The 21,798-nt window shown below is 37.3% G+C and overlaps 1 protein-coding gene across 1 annotated transcript in view; it reads right to left on the bottom strand.

Moving 5' to 3' along the window:
• Positions 1–21,798, bottom strand: part of LOC126470068 (endoribonuclease Dcr-1-like) — a 287,625-nt gene that overhangs the window by 226,893 nt on the left and 38,934 nt on the right. The window contains exons 3-5 of the mRNA XM_050097576.1: positions 14,679–14,794; positions 8,082–8,244; positions 2,324–2,449 (exon numbers count right to left, since the gene is read on the bottom strand). Of these exons, the coding sequence (XP_049953533.1) occupies positions 2,324–2,449; positions 8,082–8,244; positions 14,679–14,794 (405 nt within the window). The remainder of the gene's footprint in view (positions 1–2,323; positions 2,450–8,081; positions 8,245–14,678; positions 14,795–21,798) is intronic.

The following is a 21,798-nucleotide window of genomic DNA, read 5'->3' as shown; positions in this document are numbered from 1 at the left end:
ACTGTTCCAATGATGATGATGTGTCGGAGGATGTGCCCTACAAGTTTGTCTCTTCTTGTTTCGATGTGCCTCCACAGAGATCTGGTTTCCTGCACTCTTCTAAGCACCTCTTCATTTGTAACTTTGTCTCTCCAGCTGATCATCATCCTTCTATAGCACCACATCTCCAGGGCCTCTAGCCGTCTTCTCTCTTCTCTTCCAGTTGTTCAAGTTTCACATCCGTATAGGGCCACTCTCCAAACTAAACTTTTCATGATACGTTTCCTTATTTTCAGACTGATGTTGCTGGTGAGTAAGTTCCTTCACCGACTAAATGCAATTTTGGCCTTTTGTATTCTGGTCTCAATTTCTTTCTGGCTTCTACCGTCTCTTCTGATTTTGCTTCTGAGGTAAGTAAATACCTCTATCACTTCCAGTTCCCCTCTTCCAATTCTCATTCTCAGAGGTTCATATTCTGCTCCTGTACTGCATACCATCACTTTAGTCTTTTTCTTGTTTATTCTCATTCCATACTGATTGCATAGAATTTTTCCCATTGTTCTGAGGACTTCCTCTAGATTTTCTTTCGTCTCTGTCACTATAACAATATCATCTGCATAACGTAGAATGTCTATCTTCTGCCCATTAATTTTGATCCCCACCTCAGTAGTTTCTTGAACTTGGTCTACAGCTTGCTGGATGTAAGCACTGAATATATGAGGAGAGAGAGCACATCCTTGCCTTACCCCTTTTCTAATATTTGCTTCTTGTTCATGTTGACAGTTCCTAATCACTGCCACCTCATTCTTATAGAAACTGAGTCTTTGTACTTTATTCCACTTTTCCTCAGCACTCTGAACATCTCTTGCCAGATAACATTATCGAATGCATTTTCCTTCTCTACAAAGGAAATGTAAGTTGGTTTATTTTTCTGTAATTGCTTTCCGATAACGAGTCTCAGTGCCAGAATCGCCTCTCTTGTTCCCAATTCCCTTCTCAAACCAAACTCATCTTCACTCACCATATTCTCCACCTTCTCTTCAATTCTCTTCAGAACTATTTTTATGAGAATTTGTGATGCATGTGATATTAGGCTTAGAGTTTGGTAATGTTCACATTTTGTAGCTACTGCCTTCTTTGGTATAGGAACAATGATACATTTCTGGAAGTCTGTCGGTATCTCTCCTGTGTTACAGATGGACCTAATAAGTTTAAGTAGCATCATTTTCATGCTGTCACCAGCATTCTTTATTAGTTCTGCAGGGATGTCATCAATACCCGTTACTTTGTTTTTCCGTAGTTCTTTTAGAGCTCTGTCAAATTCTTCTTGCAGAATGTCATCTCCCTTGACATCTTTGTCTACTTGCTCTTCTCTTCCTATTACTTTCTCCGGAAGATGTGTTCGGCATACAACTCCTCTATGCATTCTTTCAATCTCTTCACCATGTCCTCACCAAACAGCATTTTCCCTTCTTTATTTTCTATTGTGCCTGAGAGTGTTGTTTTACGTTTGTTCAGAAATAGATATGCTGTTCTGTAGGCTAAATCAGTTCTTCCATTTTGCATGTTTTCTTCCACTTCTCTGCACATTCCTTCAAGAAAATTTTATTTTGCTTTCCTAGCTTCCCTATTAACTAAATTCTTTAGTCTTCTGTATTCAGCTTTTCCTTGTTCATCAGTTGCATTTTTGTATAATTTCCTGTTTTCTATAAGCTCAATAATATCTGCTGTAATTCATTTCCTCTTTTTTTTAGGGGTGGGTTCTTCCAACTATCTTTTCTGCTGCTTTGTATATACCAGATTTAATTTGATCCCAGTCTTCATTTACTCCACCATGTTGAAAATTCTTAGCTAGGTTGTCTGTTTCATGAGCATAGCACTTTACCAGTCCCTCAGTTTTCAGTTTTTCTAGTTCCCATTTAAGTTTTACTGGCTTCTTCTTCAAACGTTTGAATCTCAGCGAACTTTTCATCAGGACCAGGTTATGATCACTGCCTATGTCTGCACATGGATAGCTCCTGCATTCTTTTATCTGGTTCCTAAAACGTGCTTTCATTAGAATGTAATCAATCTGTTGTCTCCTCAGTGATTGTTAGGAATACTTTATCAGCTTTTTTTACTTTTCCTGTAAGCCTTTCTTGATAAGTCTCAATTGAAATTATAAATATGTTACTACGATACCCACTTTACTGTCATACTGAAAATTTTGCACTGTGAATTAAAGTTGACAACTCACAAATTCTCTAACCATACCCCTCTGTCAAACAATGGGCATTACTCTGAGTACTCACTCTCATTTAGTGTATTAATAAAATTTGATGTGAAACTTTAAAATAGATCTTACCCTTCTCATTGGATGGTTCTGTAAAACATTGTGACATTCATCAAGCACAAGCACATTTATGTCCTCAATCCTAAGAATGCCATTACTGATGACATCATTGCAAACGTCACTTGTCATGACAAGCACCTGAAATCAAAATAACAGCACTCTTATTAATTTGTAATAAAATACTCATGCACATGGACATGCAGCACAAATGTGCATGCCACCCCCCCCCCCCCACCCCCCCACCAACACACACAAATTCTTTGTTTACGACAGTTCAACATAAAACAAATTCTTCCAAAGTTTACAACAATTTACGAGTAGGCTGTCCATTTTCAACAGTGAAAAGATGTGTATCTGAATTCAAACAGTCATATTTCCCTTAAAAATGATCCACATAAGGTCCTCAGACTTCAACTACTGGCAAAATTTTCACAAAAAGTGTGTAATACGGTGATGGATCATCAGCAATTAAAATTGTATGAAATAGTTGATGTAAAGTGCATTTTATGTGAATGACTGACTATGGAAAATCATAGTGCAAGATTGAAGCCACCTAATGTTTGATGCAGAGTCATGTTTGGGCAATTTTCAAAAGAATTTGTAACAGAGTTAAGCTACAACTATCCACTTGTTCCTGGAACCACCCACTTGTTCTAATGCTATTCCCAACAGTAATAGCTGTTTCTCTTTAATTGATCACATTTTACAAAGAGCATATACGATGCAAGTACACAAGAGAGTTAATTTTATATCCAGGTCTAATTTCAGCAGAAATAATTGTTCAAGAGGTAGTTTACTAATCAATAACAATAATACTGTGAGTAAAAATACATGGAAATAGTTTACATAAAGAAATTTTCACCATTTAAGATGTTTCATGAGCAGGCAGAGATAGAATTTGGGATGAGCTAGTAAATACAGTGAAATATCGTTAGAATCTGCCCCATTACTGTGTTTTCTGGCATATTATGTCCACTTTTGGAAGTCCCAGTCCCACTTGCATTAAATGCATGTTAAACAGGATCATTTCTGCATTCTCCCTCTCCACTTTGCATGTTCAAATTTGGCAGTATTGGTACTGATGCCCACTGTAACTTTTGCACCAAGAGTTGTGAGAGCAGTGGGAGTAGGATGTTCACAGCCATCTGTGCACAGAAATGTGCAAGGAGACAGTGCTATTCAGTGACCGCAACTCTGCAAGTCATACAGATCATTTGCTATGGCAGAAATGACATGCATAAATAGTCTGTACGTGTTGGCTTTAGTTCTGACGACTTCCGACTTCTGTAGTGGCCAAAGGAACTGATTGGCATGTAATTCAATTGCTGGCCTCCTTTGTCTGTGTTTAGCATTTGACTGACACTCTCTCTCCATGACCTTTTTTTGTGTTATTTGGTGTACCAATACATCATGGATAAAAAGACAGCCAGACATTTAACAAATGAAGAAAAGTTTAACATTATTCAGGAAGTGGACAAAATGTCACATGATATTGCACGAAAATTGAACATTCCTCCATCAGCATTAAATACAATAGTGAAGTAAAGAAAAATAGCACAAGCAGTAAGTTCAGAAGTAGGAAATGGTAAATAAAAACAAGTGTGTGTAGGTCAGTTACCAGAACTGGAAAATGTCCTACTAAAGTAGATACAACAAGTGTGTACTTCGAACATTCCAATTGATGGTACAGTGGCTCATACTAAAGCAATATATATGGTACAAAATTTGCAGCTTGCTGATTTCAAAGCATCCAACTGTTGGATCAAAAGGTTCAAGAATAGACATAATTTACTGTATAAATGTGTTCAAGTTGAGGCTGGAAGCATGAACATTGACACTGTTCAGTCATGGAAAAATACTGTTTCGTCAAGTCCAACAAATGTTTTTAATGCAGATGGAATGGGCTTATTTTTTTACCTTCTATCTGACAAAACTCTCGAGTTCAGAGGAGAAAATGCCAAGGCAAAAAAATTGGTACAGAGAGGCTAACTTCTTTTACCACGTTGAAATGAAAGTTGAACACTGGAAAGGTGAAGAGTCCATGGTGATTCAGAAATGTTCTGATATTTCCATGTAAATATGTGTCTAATGTGAATGCATGGGCAACAGGAACTATATTTGAACAATTCTTGCACACCTGGAGTGCAAAGTTGACCAGTGTGCAGTGCATCCACAAGATGTGTTGGATCTATCTAATATAAATGTAGTGTTTTTTCCTCCCAACTGATAAAATGTTTGAAACAAAAATTCAGGAAAATTGTTTTTTAGCAGGGGTTGGTTTGTCCTCATTCTACAATGTGAAAGGGTATGATCTTAGATGCTATGCATTTTGCAAGAAGTGAGTGGGATTCTGTGCAAGAAAGCACAATCTCAAACTGCTTCAAGAATGCTGGCTTTCATCGTACACTCACAGAACACAACATGCCAGAAAACAAAGTAACTGCAGCTGAACAATGGCAGAAAATAATGAGGCAACAGGGATACACTGACTATCTTAGCTTCAGGGAATATGTTGAATGTGACGAAGATGTCGCCATCTGTCAGCCCATGACAAGTGATGAAGTGTTACAGGGACAGCTGGCACAGAACTACAAAGAAAGTGAAGACACGAATTAGCCAGAACTTTATCAGTTCTTACAATAATAAAAGATATTGAAACACTAGATGCAGTTAAGCATTATGATTTGAGTTTTGAAGTTTGTGAAATAGAGATGAACATGTTAAGTACAATAGCCAATACAGTATTAAAGCTAGGACAAAAGAAACAGTCAACTATTGATATGTTTCTCAAACCATTATGAAGACATGACTATGCACTGTATTTTATTGTGCTATAGTGTAGTTAGGCTAACAAGATGTGCAATGTACCAACAGTTTGATGAAATGACAAGTCCTATTCAGCAATTCACTAATGTATAGACGCTAAATTAATGATGTTCATTTGTTTTGAGAAGTGTAATAAAAATTGTAATTTTAGCATAGTTTTATTTTTCCTACATCACATGCCAGGTTCGCATTTTGGACACTAGAGGTTACACTCTCACGTCACATGACTTTCCTGTATTTCAGTTGCTGGATGGCAGCCCTGTACACATCCTATATATTGGATTCTACCAATGTTGCTGTACCTAACACATTTTTGCTCTTGGGTATGATATTCCAAATGAGCAATATTTTATTGATATAGCATGTCGAGAAATGTCGCATTATGAGATTGCATATTACCCCACATATGGCACCCTTAATTGCACACTTTTACCAGCAAAAAAATTGAATCATTACCAAATTATGTATTTTTTGGTAGCACATTCTCCAGCTTATGATGCTCAAAATCTGTGTTCCTTTCAAAGACATGCTAACGAGATTCCACTAAGTCTGAATGTAGCAATATAGCTCATCTGAAAGCTCTTAGACTCTTACTGTTAATGAAGATCTTATTTTTCCTAAAAAGATCTTATTTCAAAAGTTATTTGCAAATTGAAGTTTTCAACTTCTAGAATGTTCCATTTTTAACCAATGATTATTTCCACAATTAAGATACCTAGTTTTGTAGCCCTAATTTTTCTTATTTCAAAAATGCCCACTTGCACTAGTGTAACATGTTAATTATCTGATCTAGAAAATTATGTATCTTAGACTTTTTGGCAAGAACTGGGAATCTTTACAGGAGTATGCATGGTATACACCATATAGTCTATATAATTTTATCAATTTTTCAGTAATACAGGGGTACTTTCTCGTTATAAAGTAAAAGATGATTGCTTATTTCAATAATATTCATACACTCCTGTGTAAGTAGAACCTCTGGGCAATGATTCAGGCAGTTCTAGTTTACCCAGCAACACGCAAACACATCCATGTCAAACATTTTGGCTCTTCTTTGTGTAGTGAATAGCTAAATGTATATTCTTTTGTGATATGTAGACATTACAAATGTGTAGAGAAAGTGAACTAAAAACCAGGAACTTCTGTCAAGTATTTTGTCGAAGAATGTACATGCTCATTTGTGATGACTATACTGTATCTATTATCTTTGGCAAGCTGATTATCATAACAACAAATGTTTCAATAAATGTGAAAAAGTGTCTAGTTAAATAAAGTAATATTTTGTTTATCATTTCAAAACTTGTCACTAATCCAATATTACGTCAAGATGGTAGACACCAGAAGTGCAGCTACCAAGGGATAATGCAACCACAGGTGAGACACATCACAAATCCAACTGATTGTGTGCACCAATTTGTTACTGTAGATAAGACATAGATCCACTACTTCATACCAGAAGTGAAACTACAATTACAGCAGTGGCTGCAAGCCAATGGCTGTGCCCTAGATAAGACAAACTTCATTTCACCAACAATAAAAACATTAAAACAACAGCGAACATTAAAAAGGTGTTATGAACCAACTGGATGAAATGACACATGAGAAGAGACATTGACTGTGAAAGCAAAAAGACCCATGTCTCCTGGGATTATGTGACTGCTCATAAACATGTCATAGCATTGGCAAAACATGATTTGGAACAGATTCTCAGAACATGTGCCCTATTCAACAGACCTGGCACCCTCTGACTTCTGCTTACTCCCACAACTTCATAAATTTATAGCTGGAAGACATTTTTGATCCAAAAGGTGGTTGTGGTGCTTTTCTTTTGCAGACCTTGCATAATCACACTACTGTGATAATTTATTCACTGGAAAACTAGTGAACACAGTGCACTGGTCTTAGAAAGGGCCACTTCAAAAAATATGTGCAGTTTTACCTAAATAACAGTCTTTCTTCATGTAGAAAAAGACAGAACAGAAGATAAATAAAATAACTACCCACAAAAGCTTTCATTGACAAACAGAGAAATTTTCACCTTAAACTCAAAACAATTTTCCAGGGACTTCTCTGCAACAACGAACTTCAAGTTTCAATATTTCACTTAAGGTGAAGAAAATAGACATTACTATTACCATCTAGGATCTTTGGTTTGCAGTTGGTGTGTCCTTATATTCAAACATCCATTTCCTGAAATGTAGTAAAATGCTAGGTCTTGACACTTACAATTCTACCTGCATAGCAAGATGAGATACTTGAATCTTTTGAGTATTCTTTTGCAAAAAGAGATAAATCACACTGTGTTACTCAGATGTTTGATAACTGAGGCATAAAGAGAGAATTTTTTTCCCCCTTAATATCCCTCAAATACTGCAACCAAATATTATTGGATGTGGAGCCTAAAAAATCCTGCTATAATTTTGAAAATATCAAGTGTTCTGCAGCTACAGCTCACATGAATTAAAACCCAACAAAAATCACAGAACTGCTAATTGTTCAGAAGGAACTTTACATTCCATATTCGTAATCCATTCTTTCAGTCATTAAGGCCTTCTGCAGTTGAGGTGGTGGTGTGTATCTAGAAGTGAAGCAAGAGAGCAATAAAAAAGGCAGCAACATGTAAACCTTGTCCCAAAGCACCACATCTAGCATAAAGCAGTCCTAGATTTCAACAACTGAACATCAAAAGTATCACATTACAAGAGCCATCATTCAAATGATGATGTACTGCTTTGTTATTCCCTTTATCTGTGCAACATAATGCTTACACAACACTATGACAAGTATCATTTACACTTTCTGAGAAAACAAGTTTTACATCAGTCAAAAACCATCATCAACATTACTTAATTAATTGTGACCGTATTGCTTATTTACATCTGTCAGTACAGTACAAGACAATTGATTTTTAATTAATTCACTTTAGTAGCTGTTAAGGCAGTACCTGCTTTTCCATTAATTCTTTCTCCCAATCGGTTACACTTGAGAATTCACTGTATTCACCAACAGTTAAATCTGTCAAGTTATTGATGTAGGTTGCTTGGTGTCCCACCAGTGCCACGCTGTCCACAAGATATACTGAACGTTTGCCTCCATTCTTAATTGGCCTGCAAAGAAATGTGTTAAAATTATCAGACCTAAATATGCAAGACCTTGCCATTGTCTTGAAAGACATTTAATTTGTCTCATATTCAACCAAAGATTTTACGTTTTGACCTTGGCAAAGATAATAATATTAATCAAAGATGAAACCTTTAGTGAAACAGAAAAATTTAACACTCAAAACATCAACAGATTCCCAGTTTCACTACTTCCAAATGCAGATAAAATTAAATGAGATAACTGAAACTGTTTATGAAAGTCTGTCCACTGTTCAGTTTTTCAAGCCATTTAGGGCCCTTTTGGCCACAACTAAAGACTAACAAATAATGTAAATAAATAGTTAGCTGCCAAATATTTAACAAGTTTTTAGAAATGTGCTTAGTGTAAAATATAAGAAAAGGGAACAGCAACTAATTCTGTCCAAAAATGTAAAATGGCAGCTTATACAATGATATGTCATGACAGCTTGTACAACTACTCTTGAATTTTTTTTTCCTGTCAGAATTATTATTACTCCATAAACAAATTATTCACCCTGTCAGTATGTAATCTGATTTATTTAATCCCATTCTCCATTACTGTATGTACTTTTATCTCTTAATGGTTGACAAATTTCATGTTGCACCATATGCATGATATATAAAACAAATCAACTCAGTAGCAGAAAGTACAAACATCCATGTAATTATAATAAAGTGATGTGTGTTAACGTGTTTAAAACAGTTTCAGCCTGTTTTGTAAAACTGTGCTACTCTACACCATTCTGTTGTGTAATTATTCCAGAACAGATATCCACGAATTGAACATCTATCTATCACCCAGAGGAAGACGATAGAATGATAAGACACAGGACTGGCATCTGGGAGGAAGGTAATTCAAATCCCCATTCAGTAATCCACGTTTAGGTTTTTTATTATTTCCTTAAATCACTACAAGCAAATGCAGTGTTGGTTCTACAAAAAGGACACAGCCAATTATTTCCTTCACCATCTTTTTCCAGTTTGAGCATGTACTCCATCCCCTAATGACCTTGTCTTCTACAAGATGTAGAACTCTAACCTACTTTCCTTCCCATCTGCCTACCATGCTGTTAATGTATCTAAAAAATGCAAAAATTAACAGTAACATTATCTATTTAAGAAGAGAAGGGTCTACTCTCACTGCCAAACAAGAACAACTGGAGCAGAGCTAATAATCAGGAAATGTTGCTTAGCAAGATGTACGCCTGGGCTTTTATAGTTTACTTCTCCACTTAGCCCTGCTTGAATGGGTAGGATGTGTGCGCACTGTGTGCAGATGCAGAAAGCACTGGATGCAGCCCTTAAAAAGTTGAAGATGGTTTGGCTATGGTCAGTGATCTTCAGGCAGCTGCCTTGGGAGCTAGCAGTGGTGGACAATCTGGCGTATCACACAGGACACCATAGGTGTCACTTGTTTCACCCATGGGCTTTACTGCTGTGGTACCTTCCAGTGTACCCAATGTGGTTGATCTGCCTCACCGCAATGTGAGTGGTGGGTGGTGTCATGTTTGTGTCACTTGAGATGGAGGGCCAATGCGGAAGCTGGCTGTCTGGCCTCGCCTGTTTGCCCTGTGAGTGGACAGATGGATGTTCCTTCAACAGTGTCTGAGCAGGGGGCAGGAATGTGCTAGTTATCAGGAGCGCCAATGTTAAGTGTGTTATGGAGCCCATTAGTGAAATAGCATTCAGGGCCAGAATAAAGTCAATGTGCACTCGGTATGTCTGCTGGGTTGGCCTCATCCAAGATGTGGAGGAGGCCTTGCCTGCGACTGTCGAGCGTGTAGGGCACAGTTGTCTGCAAGTTGTGGCTCACGTTGGCACCAACGACGCCTGTTGTTTGGGTTCTGAGGCTATCCAGTTTGTAAAGGGTACTGGTAGTAATGGTGAAGGCTGCTGGCCTTATAAATGGGGTGCAAGCTGAGCTCGCAATTTGCACCATTGTTCCTAGAGTTGATTGGGGTCCTTTGGTTTGGAACTGAGTGGAGAGTCTCAGTCAAAGGCTTTGGCTTTCAAGGGAAAGGGGGGCGGGGGGGGGGGGGGGGGGGGCAGGGGAACTGCAGGACTCCCTTTGATAGGTCAAGGGTGCAAAACACAAAGGAAGCAGCTATTCGGGAAGCAAGGCACTTGCAGAGAACACACATTGGGATTCTTCAGACTAGGCAGCAGTTTTAGGTACTCTGACGAACACTCCCCACATGACACGCAGATAGCGAAATAAGACCACATTCAGAGTAAAGACACTTTGACTGTCAAATATTATCAGTAAATTGTAGAGGTATTCATAACTATGATCCTATATTTACTGCCCTTCAGGAACTTTCTCAAGCTCAAACTTTTCATGGGACCAAGAGCTATCTGAAAATGTCATAGAAAGCACTGTGATATTTAGAGTGTCATGAAACATATATCAGAAAGAAAGATTAGACAGTATAGGAGGGGGAGTGCTCCTTGCAGTTGACAAAAATACTGTCTCTTGAGGTCGAATTTGAGTGTGACAGTGAAGTCATCTAGTCGCATTTAACAGGTCTAGGCGAAATCAAGTTAATTGTTGGATGTTTTTACCAGCCATCCCATTCTGCTGTGACAGTTTTAGAGTCATTCAAAGAAAGTTTACAGTCAGGAGTGCAGAAATATCCAGACCACGCAATATCAGTTGGAGGTAACTTCAACTTACTGAGTATAGTCTGGGACAATTATGGATTTACAGTATGGGGTACAGACAGGCAGTCACGCAGAGTTATTTCGAACAAGTTTTCTGAAAACCTGTCTTAAGCAGCTAGTGTGACAGCCCACAGGCAAAGGAAATATTTTAGAACTTATAGCTACAAACAGGACTCACCTTATCAACAGCATCAGTATAGAGAGAGGGATTAGTGACCAAAATGTCAACATACCAACTATGGTTACTAAAACTAATAAATCAATCAAGAAGGCTAGAGAAGTACTTTTGCTGAAAAGAGCACATAAGCAGTTGTTAATATCCCACTTCGAAACTGAATTAACATAATTTAGTTCCAGTATGGTGGACATAGGAGAATTATAGGCAAAGTTCAAATGGACTGTAAATTGTGCTTTGGAGAAGTATGTGTGAAGTAAGTGGATGAAAGATGGAGAAGACCTATCATGGTTTAACAGTTAAATCTGAAAAATGCTGAGAAAGCAAAGGCTGTTGCACTCTCGGTTCAAGTGTATGGGGTACAAATGTACGGGGTATGACAACGGGCTAAAGTTAGCAGAGATTTGTGCATCTGTAAAAAAAAAGATCGATGCACAAAGCATACAACAGTTTCCACCATCAGAGATCCTTCTGAGAACCAAAGAAAATTCTGGTCCTACACAAAATCGCCAAGTGGGTCTAAAACTTCTATCTAGTCACTTGTTGACCAGTCTGGCAAGGCAGTAGAAGATAGCAAAAGGAAAGCCTGCTTTTTCTATTTTGCATTTAAGAAATTGTTTATGCAGGAGAATCATACAAACATGACATCACTTGATAACTGCACAGATTCCCAAACAGAGGAGATAATAATAGGCATCGCTGGAATACACAAACAACTGAAAGAGTTGGAAACAAAAAAGTCACCACGTGTGGACGGAATACCTATTCAGTTTTTCGAAGAGTACTTTATGTCATTGGTCACTTACTTAGTTTGCATTTATCAGAAATCTCTTCCCCAGCACAAAGACCCAAGCAACTGGAAAAAAAAGTGCAGGTGACTCCTGTATATAAGAAGGGTAAGACAAAATAACGGACCAATATCCTTAACATCCATATGCTACAGAGTTCCTGAACATGTTCTCAGTTGGAATGTAATATATTTCCTTCCGATGGAAAAGCTTCTGTCCACAAATCTGCACGGTTTTAGAAAGCATTGCTCATGCCCCTTTCTAACATGATATCCTGTAAACTATGGATGAAGGGCAACAGGAAGACTCCATATTCCTAGATTTTTGAAAAGCGTTTGACACTGCAAGTTCTCAAATGCCTGAGAATACAGAGTCAGTTCCCATATATGTTAGTGGTTCAAAGACTTCTCCAGTAACATAACCCAGTATGTTTGTCCTCAACAACAAGTGTTCATCACAGACAATTGTATTATCAGGAGTGCCCCATGGAAATGTGATAGAACAGTCATTATTTTCTATATGCATAAATGATCTGGTGGACATGGTGAGCAGCAGTCTGCAGCTGTTTGCTGATGATGCTGTAGTGTATAGGAAAGTGTTATCATTACATGACTGTAGGAGGATACAAGATGACTTGACAAAATTTCTAGTTGGTGTGATGAATGGCAGCTGCCTGTAAATGTAGAAAAGTGTCAGTTAATGCAGATGAGTTGGAAAAACAAACCTGTAATGTCAGAATATAGCATTTATAATGTGTTGTTTGACATAGCCAAGTCAATTAAATATCTAGGGGTAACTTTGCACAGTGATGTGAAATGGAACGAGTACATAAGAATCGTAGTAGGGAAGGGGAATGGTCAACTGCTTTTTATTGGAAATTTGGTTCACTTGGAAAGGAGACAGTTGATAGGACACTAGTGTGACCCATTCTTGAGTACTGCTCAAGTGCTTGGGATCCACACCAGGTCAAATTAAGGAAGACAACGAACAAATTCAGAGGCGAGCTGCTACACTTGTTACTGGTAGGTTATACAACCAGCAAGTATTATGGAGATTCTTTATGAACTCAAATGGGAATTCCTGCAGGGAAGTTGATTTTCTTTTCGAGGAATATGATTAAGAAAATTTAGAGAATCTGCATTTGAAGCTGACTGCAGAACAATTCTACTGCCACCAGCGTACATTTTACATAAGGACCACAGAGATAAGACAAGAGAAATTAGGGCTCATATGAAGGTATTCAGACATTCTTTATTCCCTCACTCTATCTGAGAATAGGAAAATAAATGTCTAATAGGTGTATAGATCATCCTCTGCTATGCACTGTACACTGGGTTCTGGAAAACTGTATGTACATCTTTATGCACGTCATTTAAATATCAAGGAGTAATTCTACAAAGCAAAGTAAATTGGACAACCACATGTAATCATAGTAAGAAAAGTGAACTGAATTTCGGGGTGATCTGGAGAAATGCAGCACATCGGTGATGCACACAGCATACAAGATATTAGTGTGACCTACTCTGATGCATGACTACAATATTTGGAGGTTGTATCAAACAGAAATGTCAGAAGATATTAAACACATACAGAGATGCACTGATAAGATTATAACATGTCAGTTCAGCCCACACTTAAGTGTAACATAGGTCCTTTGTGAACTTCACTGAGAATCCTTAGAAAAAGGGTGGCATTTCTGCCATGAAATCCTATTGGCTGAATTCACAGAACTGGTATTCAAAGGAGACTGTGCAATAGTTCTGCTGTCTCAAACCTACATCATCAAACCTAAGGGCAATGAGATTAAGATAAGACAAGTAACACATGTGGCAAGGTACATATATAAAAAAAAAAATTATTTTGCTCCATTAGTGAATGGACTATGACAGACGTCGCTATTGATGGCACAAAGTGCCCTTTGTCATGTGATTTACAGGGGATTGCAGAGTCTTATATATATGGAAAATGTCTTACCAACTCTGTGGTAACTGGAGGAGAAGCTCAAGATCCAGTGGGAAGACAAGGAAGGAATCGGTACTGAGTTTGCAAATGAACCATCCTAAAATTGATTTGGGGAAAGAATAAAAAGACTTACAGGTATGTCTGAGAACAGGACAGAGATTTGAACACTGCTTGGTATTTCCGCTTTTTATTTATTTATTTAATTTTTTTCACACTAATCTCTCAGATATTAGGAAGAGAAATTAATAGTTATTGCGCAGTGTGCTATTTCAGCACATAGCAATTTCATTGTTGTTCATAGTAAGTGGTTATCTTATTTGAAGAGTTCAAAATAATAATTTTGGTGCTTAAAAACTAATACTGAATGTAAACAAAAAAATATAATACTCCTTCCGAGCAGAAAAAATGATAAGTGCAAACACAGCGATGGCTCCTTGTAATGGGACTAAGAATTCGAAAATTTATGGCATTTGTGTATTTTTGGTTTATTAGGATTGAAAAATGATGAAAAATTTAAGCCTTTCATCACATGTTTCACACACTTTTCCCATCAAAATATCTAAAATCAGCAAGTGGATTTTAAATGCCACATACAGAAATTTAAATTTTTGCCACATGGCGCCAGAAAACAGAATGACACAAAAATAAAAATGCTTTTGTGTGTGAATACAATTTGCAAACGATGTGAGGAGGGTGAGCCAGACCATTCTCAGTTTAATGAAATAATATGAATTCAATTCACAGTCACTCTTATGATGAAGACTTTACTTTTATGAGATGCTCTGCTCTAAAATTACATCACACACATGTTGCAAGAGCTTTTACTTTATTACCTTCGTATCGCATTTGAAAATTCCTGGATTAACTTTGTTGCTATGAATACTCTCCCAGAGCTCGAGCAAAGACATACAATTATGTTTCGCTCTTTTGCAGCATCAAGAAGTTCAACCTGAGAAAATAAAATGTTCTGTTACAAAGAATAAGAGCGGATAAACTGATATAAAGGACATGCAAATAAAAATACTCCCCACAAACATTTATCAGGTATTTTCACAAATTTATTGATTATAAATTCTAGGACTCAACAAATTTACTACAACTATTTCACTCTGGTCTGGAAAATTTAACAATTTCAACATAATCATTCACAATTCATTACAATACGGTGTTTATGAAACTAAATTTATGACAAATGATTTTTTGCACTTACAAAATCCATCTATGCACCAATTTTGGCTAAATAATGATAGAAAATAAAACTAATCACAATCAAGTAATCAGAACATTTCACTAACAACTTCATATCAAATCTAAATGATATCCTAAAAAGGTTTAGCAGATACATTCCACTACAAAAACTGAACAACCCAACAAAAATATGATATTAATATAAAATAAATTTCCCCTAAGTGATGAATAATGGAAATTAACATACAACTTCTATCTAACAAAACAATGACCTTCCTCTCGGTGACTCTTGTTCAACTAATGTCATCCATAGACCTCTAAGATGATGCTTCTTATGCATATGAACAACACGTCACATCTGGCCAACACAAGTAGCTCAGTCAGTAAGAGTATGCCCGGCAAAAGTATGGAGCCTAGTTTGAGTGCCAGTCAAATGCAGTATTGGCCACGAAGTTTCAAATACAACAAATTTCTACAGTTGCTGCAGCATGTGCATGCCCATGAATTAAGGCTGAGTCCATTTTCATGAAGACCACCCACTTTTGCACATTTAAATTTGTTGCACACATGAAGCCTTCACATGCATTATTCTATATGAGACTCACCACAAAGGTGACACATTGAGTTGCAGACAGGCACAACAAAAAGACTGTTACACATTTAGGTTTTGGCCAAAGTCTTCTCCAGAAAATAAAAAACAAACAAACACACACACAAACAAACAAAAAGTAAGCTCACCGTAAGCACACATGACAGCCATCACCAGCAGCTCGGACCAGAATGCCAGCATCCTGGTCTGACCTGCCGGAGATGGTGGTCGTGTGTTTGCCTGTATGAATTTGCGTGTCTTTTCTTTCCTGAAAAAGGCTTTTGCCGAAAGCTAAATCTTTAATAGACTTTTTGTTGTGGCTTTCTGTAACTCAACATGTCATCTTTACGGTGAATAGTAATCTACCCTTTTCCTAATATTGTTGATATTTCAACCTGGACTTTCCAACATTTGATTCCGGATGAGGTTCCATCTACTGCATTAGACAGTAGATTGTTGATATTTTTAAGTGTGAGTTTGCTTATTATTTTTCACAATAGTTATGTTAGCATAAATGCCATTCATGGATTAGGCCTTAGGCCTGTTCTGACTGGCCAACAGCTGCCTACAACGCAGTATGAGGAGCGATCTATGATCGTGGGACATGCTATCAGCATGTCGCCAATCCCTCAAGCTATTACTGCCAGTAGATAAATCCCGATGCTGTTACTTCTTTATTCAAGCAGCTCCTCATCAGGTCTCACAAGGCTGAATGGACCCCATTCCAGACCTACCTACCTCAGAAAAATCTGGGGAGATACAACAGATTCAACTGGGGCCCTTCCATACAAAAGGCAGTGCCGCTAACCATTTGGCTACAGAGGCAGTCCAACAGTTATGTAATCACTGAAGATGTCGTGTTACATCCAGCAGAAAATGATGTGTGTCTTTTGCTTGCTTTATAACTTCTTGATGCTAAGTACAGGAAGAGGAAAAAGGCAGTTCTGCACACTTAGACAAAACATGTGACTTATGTAGGTGCATTGCTCAAATATTACAATTTAAGGATTATTCTAAAAGCAGTGATTATGCTAACTTCCATTTTGATAATGCTGGTGTAATAACACAGGAATGCATGTCACTGGAATCTGTGATTTGGCAAGCCCCTGGAGAACACCAATCTGCTACCATATTTCATGGTTGTAGTTGTACCCATAGAAATCGAAGACATTCTACTAGTGATTCTTCTTACATCTGTTTATCTTCATCAACCTATCTTAAGCTGATAGATTGTGTTACAAACCAAAATCAATTTTTCTTACGATCAGAGTGTCCATCTCCTTCAGATTAAACAAAAATGAAGTTAACAACAGGAAGTGTCATTTTTCACAATTTCACCACATTTGCCACAAGAGTTCCCATAATGGAAGCTATCAACCACAGGTATCACTTTGACATCTTTCAAAAAACCTAAAGCTATCTGTGAAGTACTTCTGAACAATCTTCTCACAGATGCATAGTGAGACATGTTCACTATGAAGCAATGGGTACATAACTTGAAGATCAGTACTTTCAGCAAAACCAAGTTAAGTTTCTGGAAAACTGAAACTTTCATTATTTTTCCAACCTTCCTTCCCACAACAGAGTCACAAAATTCAACAAACAGTGTGTTCCTGGTCCTGATGGAATCCGGTCAGATTATTTGCAGAATTTTCAACTGAGTTCATCTACATCTACATGGATACTCTGAAAATCACATTTAAGTGCCTGGCACAGCATTCATTGAACCAGTTTCACAATAATTCTCTATTACTCCAATCTTGAACAACACACAGAAAAAATTAACATCTACATCTTTCCGTGTGATCTCTTATTTCTCTTATTTATTACGATCATCATTTCTTCCTATGTAGGTTGGTATCAATAAAATATTTTTGCATTCAAAGGACGAAGTTGGCGGCTGGAATTTCATGAGAAGATTCCACCACAGCAAAAAACACCTTTGTTTTAAAGATATCCACCCCAATTCCTGTATCACATCAATGACACAATTTCTCGCTAATACAACATGTGCTGATCTTCTCTGAACTTCCTTGATGTACTCCATTAATCCCATCTGGTAATGATCTCACACTGCGCAGTAGCTCTCCAAAAGAGGATGGACAAGCGTACTGTAGGCAGTCTCTTTAGTAGATCGGTTGCATCTTCTAAGTGTTCTGCCCAAAAAACAGTCTTCGGTTCACATTCCACACAGCATTCTCAATGTTTTCTTTCCAATTTAAGTTGTTCATAATTGTAATTCCTAGGTATTTAGCTGAATTTACAGCCTTTAGATTTGACTGTCATTTTGCAATTTGTTTTGCTCTTCTGATGACTTTACCACATTATAAACGGCAGCATCATCTGCAAAAAAACCTAAAATAGCTGCTCAGATTGTCTCCTGAAGTGTTCATATAGGTAAGGAACGACAGAGGGTCTATAACACTACCTTGGGGAAAACCAGAAATCACTTCTGTTTTCCTTGATGACTGTTAATCAATTATTACGAACAGTGACCTCTTTGACAGGAAATCACGAAACCAGTTACATAACTGAGATGATATTCTATAAGCGCGCAAGTTGACTACAAGCTGCTTGCGAGGTACAGTATTAAAAGCCTAGTGGAAATCTAAAAATACAGAATCAATTTGAAATCCCTTGTCAAAAGTACTCAACACTTCATGTGAGTAAAGAGCTAGTTGTGTTTCAGTTAGCTCCAATTTTAACCATAATGTACTGCAGATCTCTTTAACAGAACACTATGCCCAGTGATTGAAAGAAATCACAGCTCATATCTTGAATAGATCAACATCCTCCGTGCCAAGAAACATGGATTTTAAAAACATTGGCTATGCAAAATCCAACTTTCTCTTTCCTCACACGACATCTAGAAGGCCATAGACCAAGACTGTCAAGTGGATATAATATTTCTTGACTTTTAAAAAGCATTTGACTTGGTACCCCACCAACATTTATTAACAAAGTTTGGTTACATGGGATACTGAACAACATTTGTGAATGGATTGAGGATTTCTTTGTAGGGAAGGGACAGCATGTTCCCTTGGCTGGAGACGCAACGGAAGTAGAAGGAACTTCCAACATATCTTAGGGAAGTGTGTTAGGACCTTTGTTGTTCATGTTGTATGTTAATGGCCTGGTAGACAATGTTAACAGTAACCTCAGATTTTTTTTGCAGGTGATAGAGTTATGTGGAGCAAAAAACAATGTGGAAAAAGATGCACAAATATCCAGTCAGATTCTGATATGGCTTCAAAGTGGTGCAAAAATTGGTAACTTGTTTTAAATTTGCTGAAATGCAAAATTGTTCACTTCATAAAACACAGGAAAGTCGTATCCTATGACTAAAACATTAATTAGTCACAACTGGAATCAGTCAATTCGTACCTACACTTAACACGCAGGGGGCATGAAATAAAGATACGTGATTGAATGATCATATATGTTGAATTGTAGGAAAGGCAGATGTCAAACTTTGGACCAGTGGGAGGCTACTAGGAAAATGCAATCAGACTATAGAGAAGACTGTTTACAAATCACTTGTGCTATAACCCGAGAATGAATGAAGCTATGTTTACAATTACAACGGCATTGTTTTTCTGGTGAAATTCTCTAGCTGTTTGATATGTCACATGACCACATTCCCATTTAAAATTTTGGAGTTTTTCTTTGGCTTTCAAGATGGCCTATAAAGTTTCCCCCTTCCCGTTCCTCGTGTGTAGGGACTCTGCTTTCTTGTTTGCTACTCCATTTGAATTTTAGGAGGGTGTTTCCGGACTTTTGGACCACCCTGTAGTTCCCAATGGTACACAGAAAATGTCAGAACACTGTTGCAGAGGCAATGAAGAATGTTCCTAATTTAAAAGAACACAAAACCTCCAAGACTGACAATGTTTTACTGAAGCTCAAAATTTAGTGCATATTTCAATGTGAGATGCATTTAATAGCTCCCACAATGAAAAACTGTCTCAAAATCTGGCAGAAAAAATAAGACATTCCAGACATAAGTACATCAGCGGTAAGATGCAGTCAGTACCTCGCTCTGTGTGTTACCAAGGGTAATATTATTGATGACAGTGAAACTAACGTGGTGTTCTAAACACAGTTATCCCCAACTCAATTCCAGAACTCGAATCCAGACCAGATGCCAACATGAGTAACTTAGCAGTAGGTATCCTCAGTGTAGCAAAGCAGTTTAAATCACTTAATAAAAGCAAGTCCTCTGATCCAGATTGTATACCAGTTAAGTCCATTCCAGGATACACTGATACAATAGCTTCTATACTTAGCAATTGTATGTAACCACTTGCTTCACGAAAGATCCGTATCTGAAGACTGAAAACTTGCACAAGCTACAGCAATATTCAAGAAAATAAGTAGGAACAATCTGTTGCATCACACACACCTGATGTCAATCTGCAGTAGGATTTTGGGTTACTGCATTCCAACATTACAAATTCCCTCAAAATCCTGTTGACAAACAGACTACAGAGATTCAGAAAATATCTTTTTTGTAAAACACGAAAAGCTCTTCATTCACAACAAGTAGTGAGCACTATTGACAGAGGACCTCAAATTGGTTTCCTACGTCTAGATTTGTAGAATGCTTTTGCCACCATTCCTCACAAGCAACATCTAACCAAATTGCATGCCTATACAGTATAGTCTCAGTTGTGCAACTGGATTCATGATTTCCCATCAGAAAGGTTACAGTTAATAGTAACTGATGGGAAGTTATTGAGTAAAACAGAAGTGGTAACTGGTATTCCCCAAGGAAGTGCTACAGACCCTCTGCTGTTCCTAATCTATATAAATGATTTAGGAGACTATCTGAACAGCCCTGTTAGACTGTTCGCAAATGATGCTGTCATTTGTCATGTCATGATCAAAACCAATTATAAAATGATTTAGATAAGACATTTGTATGATGCAAAAATTCACAACTGATTCTAAATAATGAAGTGTGAAGCCACCCACATGAGTACTAAAATGAACCTGCTACATTTTTGTTACGCGATAAATCACACAAATCAAAATGCTGTATATTCAACTAAATACTTACAGATTGCAATTACGAATAACTTAAACTGGAGCAATGTTGTGGGGAAAACGAACCAAAGACTGTTTTATTGGCAGAAGAAGGGCACCTTGTTTTGTGTTATTGTGAAATAGAGGAGACAGCATTTCGGATATGATAAGCAAAAATATATTGCTGGCACCCTCATCCACAAGGAGAAATAATGATCATAATAAAATAAGAGAAATCAGAGTTAACACAGAAAGGTTCAAACATGTGTGTTTCCTGCATGCAATTCGAGAGTGGAACAGAAGAGAAATAGCTTGAAGGTGGTTCTATGAACCTTCTGCCTGGCACTTAATTGTGAATTATAGAGTACACACATAGATGTAGAATCATTGTGTGTGTGTACTGATCACCTAACAGTATTTTTTTTATCGTAGGTCCTAACTATTTCTTTCACGATTTTCGCTCATAAAATGAATACATAAAATGCTGTAATCTAAGACGCCAGTCGATTAAATGGGAGACAAATCAAAATCCAATATTGGTATCCAGTGCTGTAATAAGAAATGGAAATGCAGAACTATATTTTAATGTTCAGTTAGTCAGATTCTTTCTCCTGAAACACAGGTTATGTTTTAGTGCAGCTCTTTACACAAATAAATTTCCGTCTTGATCACAATGTTACAAGACTCTCATTACCAGTTTTATCTTACGGCCATCATTATATTATTAAATCAGATACAAATATCATCATGGAATAATCTGTACACATTTATAATGAAAGTAATAAACACTGGTTTTACTTGGAAGAGTGAATGCTCAGTGAAATGAAACAGTTTCTGTTGAAAGAACAGAAACATGTTCCAAACAACAGAAAAACTACAGACTTGTTTCACTTGAAAAGAAGGAATTAATAATTCAGTCAATATTAGAAACTAAAGCAGACAGTGTCGATGGTGTCATTGAATTGCTCCGACAGACTGGTTTCTGTCAGAAGAACAAATGATTTTATTCAACCTCTGAACCTAAAACTGAATGAGTCCATTGTTTTCCAACAACTGACAGAACTGATTTTGACTCTGTTATTCCCATTACTACAAGCATCACATTGCTTGTCACTCCACCTCCGTGGGTGTGCTGTTGAAGAGTGTAACAT

The sequence above is a fragment of the Schistocerca serialis genome, chromosome 3 (genome assembly GCF_023864345.2).
Source record: "Schistocerca serialis cubense isolate TAMUIC-IGC-003099 chromosome 3, iqSchSeri2.2, whole genome shotgun sequence".
NCBI classification, from domain to species: domain Eukaryota; kingdom Metazoa; phylum Arthropoda; class Insecta; order Orthoptera; family Acrididae; genus Schistocerca; species Schistocerca serialis.
This window is presented reverse-complemented; position numbering and strand designations above follow the sequence as displayed.